At 45.0% G+C, this 13,545-nt stretch overlaps 1 protein-coding gene across 1 annotated transcript; it reads left to right on the forward strand.

Annotated features, from left to right (window-relative positions):
• The first annotated feature begins 268 nt into the window (after positions 1-268).
• HRH3 (histamine receptor H3) lies at positions 269-3,301 on the forward strand. The gene is made up of 3 exons (XM_075721237.1): positions 269-563; positions 1,336-1,502; positions 2,417-3,301. The coding sequence occupies exons 1-3, from the start codon at positions 353-355 to the stop codon at positions 3,299-3,301; spliced, it is 1,263 nt and encodes a 420-aa protein (XP_075577352.1). The 5' UTR covers positions 269-352.
• Positions 3,302-13,545: the final 10,244 nt, after the last annotated feature.

Genomic DNA, 13,545 nt, shown 5'->3' on the forward strand with positions numbered 1-13,545 from the left:
AGGGAGAGGGGAAGGGGGGATGCAGGGACGCTCTAGAGGGATGCAGGGAGAGGGGAAGGGGGGATGCACGGACGCTCTAGAGGGATGCAGGGAGAGGGGAAGGGGGGATGCAGGGACGCTCTAGAGGGATGCAGGCAGGCGGGAAGGGGGGTGCAGGGACACTCTAGAGCGCTGCAGGGGTGCTCGGGGGGATTCGGGGCTGCCGGGGGCACGCAGGGTGCTGAGCGCTGGCGCGCCGGTCCCAGGGCCGCAGGGCAGCGGCCCCGGCGGGGCGGGAGGCGGGGCGGGGAGGGGCGGCAGCCCCGCGGCTGTGGCGCGGCGCGGCGCGGAGCGGAGCGGAGCGGGCCGGGCCATGGAGGGCGCCGGGGCGCTGAACGGCTCCGCCGCCGCCGGGCGCTTCGCCGCCGCCGGCACGGCGGCCCTGGGCGCGCTGATGGCCCTGCTGATCGCCGTCACGGTGGCCGGCAACGCGCTGGTGATGCTGGCCTTCGTGGCGGACTCCAGCCTGCGCACCCAGAACAACTTCTTCCTCCTCAACCTGGCCATCTCGGATTTCCTAGTAGGTAAAGTGCCGCCCCCGCGCAGCTCCGCGCCCGCCGAGCCCCGGCCCGGCCCGGCAGCAACTTCGCGGCGGGCAGCGGCGGCCGGGCTCCTCCTGCCCGGCTGCCCGGGGGTCCCCCCGACGCCCTCCCGGCTGCCCGGGGGTCCCGCCACCGGCACCCCCGGGTCCCCCCCCGACACCCTCTCGGCTGCTCGGGGGTCCCGTCCCCCCCCCCGACACCCTCCCGGCTGCCCGGCTGCTCGGGGGTCTCCCCCCCGACAGCCTCCCGGCTGCTCGGGGGTCCCGCCACCGGCACCCCCGGGTCCCCCCCCGACACCCTCCCGGCTGCCCGGCTGTCCCGTCCCCCCCGACACCCTCCCGGCTGCCCGGCTGTCCCGTCCCCCCCGACACCCTCCCGGCTGCTCGGGGGTCCCGCCACCGGCACCCCCGGGTCCCCCCCCGACACCCTCCCGGCTGCCCGGCTGCTCGGGGGTCCCCTCCCCGACACCCTCCCGGCTGCCCGGGGGGTACCCCCCCGACACCTGCCCGGCTGCTCGGGGGTCCCGCCACCGGCACCCCCGGGTCCCCCCCCGACAGCCTCCCGCAGCCCCGGGGTCTCCCCTCCCGACGTCCCCCGCCCCGGGCCGGGCGGGCAGAGCCGAGCGGCGGCCGCCCACGGGTGCGGGGCTCTTGCGGGGCGGGACAGGGAGCCGGGCCGGCGCCCGAGGCTCCCCCGGGGGCAGCCGCCCCGCAGAGCCCCGCATCTGAATGCCGGCGGACCCCTCCGGTTGCAGGAGCCTTCTGCATTCCCTTGTACGTGCCCTATGTGCTGACGGGGCGGTGGATCTTCGGGAGAAGCCTCTGCAAACTCTGGCTGGTGGTTGATTACCTGCTCTGCACCTCTTCGGTCTTCAACATCGTGCTGATCAGCTACGACAGATTCCTCTCGGTGACAAGAGCAGTGAGTCCTGTCATGGCAGCTGAGCGGGGAATAACTCTCCTCCTGCTTTAGTCTCTGGATTCTCTGCAATAATTAAAAGCTCTTTGAATCCTCCAGAAATTATGAATCTCTCAGCCTGCTGATGGAAAGCAATAATTATCCACAAATACACAATTCAGCTGTGGTTTCAGATTAGTATTTCTGGCATAATTAAATCATTTAAGGATCAGACCCCATCGTGCAGGTGTTCCCTTCCCAGATGACGGGACAGTAGTGTACAAGTGAGTCAGCGAGGTAAGCAGACCTGTTACTAACTTGCAGGGGCTTCTTATCTCCAGGACAAACAAGCAGATTGTAGCCGGATCCCAGCTTCTCCCTGGCTACCAAGGCAGTAGGTTGCAGTACCAACTTTGGCAGGGCACTGCCCTGAGGTCTCTGGGTCCACGGTGAGATGAGAACGCTCAGCCTTTTGCAGGAGTTAACGAGCAAGTCGCAGGCAGATCAGATCCGTTGCCATTTGCTTGTTCCCTCACTCCAGACGCACCATGGATTAGCTGCAAGGCTCAGGGAGAGGCAGAGCTGGGTGCCTGCCTGGCGCAGGAGTTTGATGGAGCCCCGGGAGTTGCAGAGGGCAGCCGGGGACTACTCAGGCAAGTGGTAGGGTGCAGCAGGCTGCCAGGCTCCAACCAAGCCAGTACATTTCCACTAAGCAGAGGCCACATCTGGTTTTGAAGCTGCAAGATGAGGGCCCTAACTCTTCCCCGCAGGAGTGTGATTTATCTAGCAATTGCTCCTGTTGCCTATAGCATATGAATCTGTTACACTGCTGGGATATTGCCTAGCAACTTTACCAGGAATGCTAACAGTTCATTTGTGAAGAGCCTCAACCAGTTGGGGTGTGTGGCCATACTTAAGAAAAGGTTTTCCCGTTGCAGGTCGCCTACAGAGCCCAGCAAGGCAACACCAAGCGAGCGGTGCTGAAGATGGTGATGGTATGGGTATTTGCGTTCCTGCTTTACGGACCTGCCATCATCAGCTGGGAGTATATATCAGGTCAGAGTATCATACCCACTGGGGAATGCTACGCTGAATTTTTCCACAACTGGTATTTTCTCATGACAGCCTCTACGCTGGAGTTTTTCACCCCTTTCATCAGTGTAATGTTTTTCAACCTGAGCATTTACCTGAACATACAGAAGCGTACCAAAATACGCCTGGATATTTTCCACGAAGTGCACAACCAGTCCTTCACTGAAGAGATGGAAATGAGCCCAGAAGCAAAGCTTTCTTTGAAATGCTGTAAGTGGGAGCAGAAGGAGCCAGCTGAAACCCTCGACCTCTCTAAGAGCAAAGCTCAAGCAGCAGCCTCCCCTGCCAGCCTGGGTGCCAACGACCTGCTGTCAACAAGCTCTGAGAGCTCCGGGAAACCTAAGTGCTGCAACAAAAAGGGCTGCAAAAATTCAGCATCCACTCTGTCCTTAGAGAAACGGATGAAGGTAGTATCCCAGAGCATGACTCAACGCTTCAGGCTCTCTAGAGACAAGAAAGTGGCCAAATCGCTGGCAATCATCGTGGGCATTTTTGGGATTTGCTGGGCACCGTACACGCTCCTGATGATCATCCGCGCTGGCTGCCACGGCCACTGCATCTCTGACTACTGGTACGAGACTTCCTTTTGGCTGCTGTGGATCAACTCGGCTGTCAACCCTGTCCTGTACCCTCTCTGCCACTACAGCTTCAGAAGAGCTTTTATTAAACTCCTCTGTCCCAAGAAGCTAAAGATTCAACCTCACGATCCCCTTCAGAACTGCTGGAAGTGAAGTGTGCGGATGAAAAGAGCCTTGTTTCAATACACCTGTGTTACGGAAAAAGTACTGTAGCTTCCTTTCTTGGAAGAACCTGGGAGCCCAAGTCTGGGGCATGTGAAGAAGGCAGCACTGAGACCACTATTCATTTATTCTAGTCCATCAGCAGCAAAACCATGCGGAATAGAAGGGTAAGGGGTTTTTGACGTGAACCACAGGCAGCGGTATCTGTGTCCTCCACTTGCAGGTGCCACAAAAGGGCTCTGCTGCCATCTAGTCAGCCAGAGCAGCACCAGCATTTTGTTCAAATAAAATCTGAAAAAATAAAAGCTAGCAAAAATAAATATCTAACCTAAAACCACTGGACTAAACTACAGTTTACCTCCTTGCAGACCAGATTTTTTCCATGAATGGGAGGGTTTTTCCTTACACTTAAGATCTTACACACATGTGATGATACAGAAAGAAAAGACCGAACCTCAGAAGGAAAACACCTTATTTGTCATTACTGCTACAGCAGCTACAGCCACCATCTAGATTCCCGCTGCATGTGGTGCAATAGATGTCCCTTCCCCGCCCCAAGAAGGGACAAATCTCTGCCCTAAGGAGTCTACTACAGACTCAGAGGTGCTGAGCATCCCGAAGCATCCTGTTGGCATTCCCTGATCCTTGCTTCAAAGCTGATCCGATGTCCTTTGCACATGGGAGCACTTCCCTCCTGCCCGGAGCTCAGTCCCTGGCCTGCAGGATGTGGCAGACCCGCAGAAGAGGGCTGCTGTGCCTATGTGAAAGGTGCCAGCAAGGTATCAGCTTCTCCAGTCTCCCTCATGATGACCCAAAGACATTTTAAAATCTCTTCCGCAGGATCTTAAAATACTTCTTTGGCAATGTGCTAGTGAATGACAAGCACTGGGAGAAGCGAAGCTTGCGTTCCATTGTTTACGTTAGTTTCAGACCTCTTAATTTTAGCAAGTTCCAGAACTCTTGCATGCTTCCTTTTAAAATACATAATTTGAATGGAGACCCTGGTCGAGCTGATCCCTGCAGCATAAGCATCACTTTATTTATTTATTTATTTATTTAGCAAGCAGTCAGCTAATTCCACAGATAGAGCCCCAGATTCAAGAGACCAGGGCTCTATCCTCAACCTTAATGTGAGATCTTGGGCATTTTATCTCTGCTTCCCATCTCGTGCTTCATCATAATTGCCCATTTAGTCCGTAACCTCTTTGGGAACAGAGGTAGTATGACCATAAAGCGAAACACTTCAACTCCCCATCTCTGTTGGTACTGCTCAGTGATGTAGTAATACAAATACGTAATTAGTTGCCATGGCAAACGCTCATATTTAACAGTACTGTACAGGGAAGCTCAAGATCGTATGTCTGAAAACTACATTTACAAATAGAAACCCAAACGCTGTAAAGTAGTACCCAAAAGCTTATGATGTTGTGATTGCCGATTACACTTAGCCGTTGTAAGCAAACTGCGTTTTGGCAGCTGCTAGGAATAAAAGAAAATGCTATCCAACTTTATTCCAGTGACATCTGTTGAGTAGATCAGTATTGTCATCTGAAGTCAGGTTTTAAATGATGTCTGGTTTTGTGTATGCGATATTTCAGTCTTGTGATGTGTTCAGTCAGACCATTATGTATGAGTTAAAATATATCCTTTGAAGTATGTGTACTAAGAATTGACAGTACGTACTGCTGAGCCTGCTTGTACCTTTCCTTGTGTCTGCTACCTTCCGAAAACCCCAATAAAGTATTTTTATATGAAGTTTGCCAACTATTTTATGGTAAACAGGGTGTTGCTGGAAATGATAAAATCCAACTGAAAGTAAAACGTCTACGGATTTGTCTGAGGAGACAATTAAAGCATATACATTTTGCAAAAAAAAAAAAAAATCTCCTGAAACAGCTGAGTCTCTCTTACCTCTGATGGCAGGTTCCTGACAGCACACCAAGGGTGTGGCGAGAGCACATCGCTTCATTCTTTCCAACTCTGGTTCTTTTCAGGAGCACCTTACACCCAGCTTGGATCTGAAAAGGTTACAGTAACATTAACTCTTCCTGTGACTTAGGAAATCCACTGGCCTGCCTAAAAATGACAAACTCATAATGTGAACAAGGTGCCAGTGTCTAGCTGTGGTTCTCTTCATTTGTTCATAAGGAGAGGTGGGACTCCTAGATTGTTCAGCTGATAAAAACAAAAGCTACCAACTGCATTACACCTTAAGGAAAGGGTGAAGAAATTGTTGTGTGGTTTTGTTTTTTTTTAACCTGGTGTTAAATTGCGGTTACCTACTTCACATTCTTATCCTCCAGAAAAAGGATTTTGTTTTCTTCTTTTAAAGATTATCCTGCATGATCTTCACTGGATCAGTGGAAGGTCTTTGAAATACAGTAGAGGCCGAGTAACTTAAAATGATACTAAATCGGTTGCAAAAGAGAAATCAGCCCTATTCCATGTGATCTTCCATCATTCAAAGAGCCAGCTTTCTCCAGGAAGATTTTATCAGCTTCTGAAATCATGCCCACAACACGTGCTCCTCTACCACTTCATTTGCCCGCACGTGAGACAAACCGCTGTTTCTTGCACCTGTAGAACACACTTCCCCCGATCCCCTGGCTTCTGCTCACCAGTCCTCAGCATACCTGCAGATGAACGTTGATTGCGTGCCATCTACTGCCACCGCAACGAGTACGATGCTACAGGTAGCTACTGAAAAGTCAAAACAGGTACCAGTTATTTAACAAACCTGAGGAAAGTTACAGCATGACTCATCTTGCTGGGTTACCTTCCCTTCTCCCCTTTTGGTGGGGGTGTTTTTTCCCAGAAATAGCCCCAAACATAACTGAAAGCCCAGGAATCTTATTAGCACAGACACTTCTACCATTGTAAGAGAGAAGAAACTGAACAGAAAAGATAAAAGTTCATCTAAACAAACTCTCACAGCTTTCTGTGGTTAACAGCTGAACCTCTGACAAACTAGACGTGAGAATACCTTCCATACTGGGGTTTTGTCACTTCTGAATAAACGAATGAACAAAGAATTTATCAGTCTTTCCTATGTGAGGCATTTGCCTGAGCGGGGGCTGGTAATTGGGCTTTCTAGTAGAATAAAATAGGAAGATGACAGAGGGAGTTGTTTTTGTGATCCTCCATCTCCATATTCTAATACAGGTCAAGAATGTTAAAACATTATTGTGCAAGACCAGAGCTAAGCAACAGGGACCATATACTGTGTTATTTTAGCAGGCTTTTTTTCTCCCATTTCTATAAATTTCCGCTTCTTAGAGCTTGAATTCATTGAATCAAACCTTAAAAAAAACCCCATATTAACACTCCTAGCTCCAGAACTGGTTATCCCGCACATGATGAGCTGAGCAAGCAGCCATTTAAAAAGGGAGTTGCAGCTGCTTAAACTCTGAACATGACTTTTTTCCAGGTAGTCTGAGCCTCCAATCTCAAATTCTTAGTTTATGATTAAGTATTATGTACTGAAGGCAAACAGCAGGGTTTTCCCCTACATCCATTAGTAGTATCTCTGTTCAAAAGTGATGAGACCAGCTTTAAATCTCAGGGTGCCTTTGCAAGCACGTGGGCTAGGAATCCCTTTCTTTCACATGTTCAGAGTCAAAGAGCTAAAGCTGTAAACAAAATACCCAGTTTTAAGAGACTCATTAAAATTCATAACACTCATGGGGAGTTGGTAGAGATTGGTTTTGCTGTAAGACCATGATATACCTGCACTGAAGTGCTGATGCCATCCGTACGAGCGCCATGCTGTCTTAGAGTCCCACTAGCGACATCAATGTATTTCTGTATAATTTAAAATCCTAATGGTACTTTTCTCTGAGCTTTCAGAATGGGCTTTTGGTCTTAAAGTCCTTTCCCCAAAGAGTAAAGAAATGGATGCATTTCACTGTGAGCCTTTTGCACAGTATTTTTATGGTCTCTGGCCTCTGTATGGGCAGAATTACCTAAACTTAGCTGAAAGTAATTTTATTCATCGGTGGATTTTGCAGGGAAGATACTTATATTCCTTCCTGACAGAAGAGCTCTTGCCTTGCCAAATAAAAAAGAAAAGTAACTACTTATGCCTGGATGTGAGGTCACACCTGAGCCTGGTTTTTGTACTGAAAATGTTATAAGCTGGTTTGAAGTTTCAGAGTAGCTGATGACTAATTCAAATATGCTTAAAAGAGTATTTGAATTCTGCTGATTTTTCGTGTTCAGAATATAAACGTCTGTATGCATTTGGAAGAGGCAGGGACTAGGGAGCTTCTAGGCATAATCAAATATGAACTGTGAAAACACATTACCATTAGACAAGGTAGGGCTTCTTGTCAACTAGCTTAGCAAAACACCTATATATATTTTTTGCTACCATGCCTGCTAAAAAAATACCCCATTCCTATTGTCTAGGCATAAACAGAGCAGGCAGCACCTGTTTTCTAAAACTGTGAAAGAAGACTTGCTGTAATTATAAATATGCATCAAATATTTGTGGAAGCACATAGTCTTCCACACAGAAAAGAAACCCAGCTATTTCCAGAGAGAAGTATCCAATTTATGCACGGAGTGTTAGTAAACAATGTTCATGCAGCTGTAAAAAGTACTCGGGAGCTTTTTAAAGAAACAGGTTAAGTGACTTTTCATAAACCCTGTGCAGAGGTAGTGCCAGTTCCCTTCTCTTAATACCAACCTCCACGCCATGAACTCGAGGATGTGAAGACCACCGTAACGAGGTCTGTGGTCCTTTCGCAGAGCAGCGTCTGCATATCAATAAACTATCAAAGAACATTTTTCAGCACAGCTACTTTCTTTTTGGCTCTGTAATGCTTCCTCTGTAATCACCAGTAATGAGAGATCTCTTCACACAGATGGAGGAACTTTGCTCCCGCCGCCTCTCTTCAGCGCCCTCCCTCAGTTACCATCCCTTATTTGTTCTCTCCAACCTGCAGTTACATAAATTGCTCCATTGTTCCAGAGGCATCACTGAAGCTTCATTAGCTCAAGTAGGAGGCTAGAGAAGAAGAGAGAACGCAAGAAGGAGCTTTTGTTGAAAAACACCTGTCTGGGATAATTAATGAGATTTGCCAAGAGGGATGGGCTTTGAAATCGGGAAGATGTGATTATATTTTGATTTGAAAGAATGCTAATGGTTTTCCTTCCATGTTTGTAAATGAACATTCATTTTCATAGCAGAACTAGGACAGAAAGACCGTAGGTTAGCATCCTTGCTAGAAAGAAGTTTAACAACATGATTTCTGTGAGGGAAGTGTAATTTTTCATAACCCCAGCTCCCATGCAGTGACACCAGCACAACCTTGCAGTGCAGACCTGGTCTTGAACAAGACCTTCTCCACTCTACAGAACTCATTCTGCAAATAGATGGGACAAATAAGGAGTATTGTTATCCTTACTTCTGATGTGGGAATTGCAGACAAGAATAAGAGCACTTTGCTAGCCACCCTGGATGAGTGCCACAAAAGGGAAAAGCTCTCTTGATTTCTAACCCCACAAAGCTAGCCTTTCGTGCAAGATTTCACAGATGTCCTTGCAGACAGTAGGGAACTCGCAGCACTTCCGTGTTCCCTTAACCTTGACTTAAACCTCCTTCTTTCCTCCTTACCATTGCACAACATACTTTTCTGCCAATATAGTTATATTTGCAGGATTAAGGAATTATGGGGTTTAGAAAAGCAACTAGGAATTCTGCAGGGTGAAACGCATTATCTATTACCTGGTGCCATCATTTTATTGAGATATAAAACTATCATTGGCATTCACTTCAACAAACCCAACCGCTACCTGGGAGAGGAAGACTTGTACATACCTCAAAGGCAAGAAAAGCCCGGGTCTGTTCCTGAACTTCTTGTTGTGAGCTCAGGAATGCTGATGACTCGTTAAATCAGCACCATTTTTATTGCTACAGTCCAGGATGCATGAGCATGACTTATTACTAGGTATTTACAAGCCCCTCATTTTTACTCCATAATTTACAAGCTGCTTGCACAGTCTGGGTACAAAAGGGAACTAACGTTTAAACCAATTACCAAGCATTACAGGTTGAGCTACGCATGCATATTTGTGGGGGAAGAACAAGACTATTATTTTTCCATTTGTGAAATTCTACAACCTGAAACAATTTTTTAAATGACTCAGATGCACCAAGCAGGACTTTTTGTTGTGTTGTAAAGGCTTTTCTTACACATCAAATACCTGTCAATAATTCCTAGGACCCCCTGCCATAACATACAATGATTATGTATTAGAGATGGCAAGGGAAGGGTATAAAGGTAGGTAGTCGTGGTACGTGTGTGTACAAACACCACAAGCATCCCTCCTGTGCATGTAAATGCCCAATTCATGACAAAAATACAGTTTTTATAGGCAGGCTGTGCCCACAACTTAGGCATCTGTTCTTTTAAGCACAAAAGTGCATCTGTGATGCGACACTGACTTTTGAATGATTTTTAACATGATATCCTAGGATTTAGCAGCACAATTAACACTGAAGGAAAACTGATTGCAAAGTAGTTAATAATCTCATTCAAGGTATCTCTGAGCAGTCACAAACAACAACTCTGCTAGAACTGCAATGACAGTTCTGGCAAATTTTTTAGTCGTTAAGTAACAGCTCACACACAGCTTTAGTCATTAGAAGCTGTTTATTGAACAACAAACAATAATGGGAGTTGCATATATAATTCCTTGAACATGAGGTTGCACGTACACCCTGCAGTGTTCATGAATTGATGATGGATTGACAAAGTAGAGCAATTACCCTCCATTATGAAAATAATTTATACTCTAAGAAGCACAAATTTAATAGACCATTACAGCTAAAGCACTGTTTAATATCTCTGGTACAACTTGTATTCAAAATATACAGGGATAAAATAATATGTATAATACTTGCATGAAGCCCATGTTAAGTGCTCAGAGAACTAGGCATTAAGCTGTTACTCAAAAGCTTTCACGAAAATAACAAGTAAGAAGATCCTTTGTTGTTGCCATTTATACTTGTAATCGAAATGAAGGTCACAAAGTACTTTACAGAACTGTACAGACAGAAGAATGCTGACAAATAGCTAATTCTAGAGTAAGGGAAAGACTGACGTCAAACATGCATGGATGATGTCATCGCAAGTATACAGCAACAAGGCAAATGAAAACCTCAGCAAAGGACCAAAATGCCCAACATATCCTTTCTGAAGTTCTCACTGGGAAGAACTCATGCAGACTGAAGTATGCAGAACAGTTCAGCTATTTCAGAAAGATAAAGAGCTGAAATCCCTTAGAAATTCCCCCTCAGAAATCCCACATGTTCCTGACCTCTGCTTCAAAGTGACCATCTCAAAAAATTATTTCTGAGGACATGGGTTTTACAATAATTTCCCTTGAAAAAACTATAAATTCCACCTTCCTTCGTTCATCTCTTGAGAGGTGGCACCAGCTAAGGTACTGAACAGAAGACTATCAGGGAAATCAACTATTTAAGGTCATTATGATCAACTCTTCTTAATAACCATGTTTTCACCTCAGCAATTAATTCACTGAGTACTGTTTGCTATGCATAGCTTCAGTAGAGTGCCTTCCAAGCACAATTTATAGATAGGGAAAACTTCCAATCAGTATTAATCACTCACAACTGTAGCCTGACAAGTTATCAAACCAGCAGGTAATAGAACAGAAGAATTGCCTCCTCCACACCAAAGCAAAACAAAACATGAACTTCAGTTAGCCTAAATGCCACTTGTACAACAATCTCTAAAGAGGTATTTGTGTGCTGTCAGGATCTACCAAACTGCCTTAGAAAAACAGATACATTAGCTATCAAAGACAAGAACAAGCATAAAATACTTTCTGAGAAAATCTGAACAGGTTCCTCCTTTATTCAAATACATTTGTGACCCTCTGCAATTATTTTCTCCATTAATATATAAGCACTTAGGCTTTACTAGCATGAAAATGGAAATATAGCTATTTTTTACCTTGAATATTCACTAAAGGCAAATTTCCAACCGTGCACTCATTCATCAAGCGACCTGGTTAGTTAAATGTATTATTGGTTTTGTTCCAGACTAAATACATTAGGAAATTAACTTCTGTAGCACTAACTTAATTTAGTCTTAATATACAATTCTAGAACTGTTCTGTGTTGATCAGTTTCATAAGCCACTTCAATACATTTAATAAGCATTAAAAAAATCACTAGCTTTAGAACATTCAATTAGTGATAGTTTACATGAATTAGCAGCACCAGTTAATAAACTGTACATGTTTCATGTGGCAATTTTTGTTATTCATCCACAAATCAAGTTTTATTCAATGTGAAAAAAATCCTGAATGCCTAAAGAAAGAAAAAATAGATATCTTGAGTTGGCTCACAGAAAGCTCCAGACTGCAATAGCATGAAGAGGGTAAAATGGATACTGGAGGATTTTGCGGAGGGCAGATGTGAAGCAGCGTGCTGAACCGGGCATCTCTTCGGTGAGTCGTGTATTTCTGTGCTTCTCTGCACACATTTAGGTGAAGCACTTTGAAGCTACAAATGCAAATATGACATATACGGTTAACCACAAGTTACACTTGTACAAGGCACCTAGGATAAAAATAGCAGTGTTTACAGGCCATAGTGCTACTACACTCAATTTTTTCCAGGTCCTCTGCCTTGCCACAGGTTTCCTATGTGACTGTGCAAGTCACTGGGGTCCAAATCCAGACAGATACTTAAATTCAGAATTTCTAAAATTCAGTGGGATGTAGGCTTTTCCCAGCCTGGCTAGTTTTGGACCCCAGCCTCCTGTGATTCAGTTTCTACCAGTGAGAAGCTTAATAAATCACTCTCAAGCATAAGGCGTTGTAATATTAAAAAAAAAAGATATGATGTGAAACACATGAAATTTTCATCCCTCAAAGCCATTTTCCTAATGGTGATAAATTAGTTAGTGAAGCTAGGAAATTTCGGTTGATATAGAAACAGAGATGAGTTAGCTTACCAAAATAAAATACATTTTTTACATCTATAGTTACAGGGGCCATAAAGACCTTGCACAGCTAGCATGGGACTTAACCTGTAGCATAGATGGGCAAGCTTCAAAACCACAACTTCTGGCACTGAAGTTATTAAATGTCACCAGGTTTTGTTTTTCTAGACAGAGCTCACTGTCCCAGTAATTGTCGATTTGAACTACTGTTTTAAACTTCCATTACATGTCTGGTGTGGGGGTGGGTAAATGAAGAAAATAAACATTTTCTAAAATAATGCAGTAAAAAAAACATGGATTTAATATGGTGACCTTTTACCAGGTTATTTTTTAAATGTGATAAATGTGTGTCCTGTCTGGACAAAGCAAACTAGCTGCCCAAACTCATCTTCCTGATTTGTAACAGAGGAAAACAACAGGAAATGAACAGCCACAAACCAGTATGATTTCATGAATAAGATAATCAAAATATGGATACTTCATCTGTAATATCACAGATGTCTTCTTGACAACCGGTGTTTTAGCAATTACATTGCCTCATGCAAATATTTTTCTTCATAAGCATTTTCCACTTCTAGTGGAAGATTAATTTATCTAGATTTAGACAGTGAATAGCTAACTTCTACCAATGGTTGATTAGCGTGTGTACAAAGGAAGCACCGGGTGGGGATTCACATGTCTTTGGAAAACAGCGATGTTCCAATCTCAGTGGTAATTAAGCCCCGAGGAACCAAATGTCAAGATTCAAATGAGAAATCTTTAAAACTATGACCAAGCTTTTCCATATGCTAAAATTGATCCCAACCCATACATGTTTTGCAAAATACTGTCTCACCTACAGATAAATTGACTATCGATTTCTCCAGTTACAAAGACAAAAAGGCACCCACTGAGGATTTGAATAACAAAAGATAATTTGTTCTGCAGTTAGTTTTCAGTCCTGCTTTTCAATCAGTGCTAATAAGTCCGGATCTAAGTGCATTTCTGAAGCATGCATTTTAAAAGGAGATTTAGTCTGTGTAAAACATTTTCAGCATATGTGAATAAGCACAAGGCTCTTCATGTTTTGAGCCTTATTTTACCCAGTAACCGTGACATAAAATAACAGCATTTAAGTATACTGCAATGCTACATTCAGGTTAAAAAAAAAACAAAACAAAACCAAAACCAACCCCCACAAAAACAAAACCCCACAACCTGGGCCTGGGTCACCACTGCATTATGGCAGAGTGACTCCAATTAAAATTAATGGAATGT

The sequence above is a fragment of the Pelecanus crispus genome, chromosome 14 (genome assembly GCF_030463565.1).
Source record: "Pelecanus crispus isolate bPelCri1 chromosome 14, bPelCri1.pri, whole genome shotgun sequence".
NCBI classification, from domain to species: Eukaryota; Metazoa; Chordata; class Aves; order Pelecaniformes; family Pelecanidae; genus Pelecanus; species Pelecanus crispus.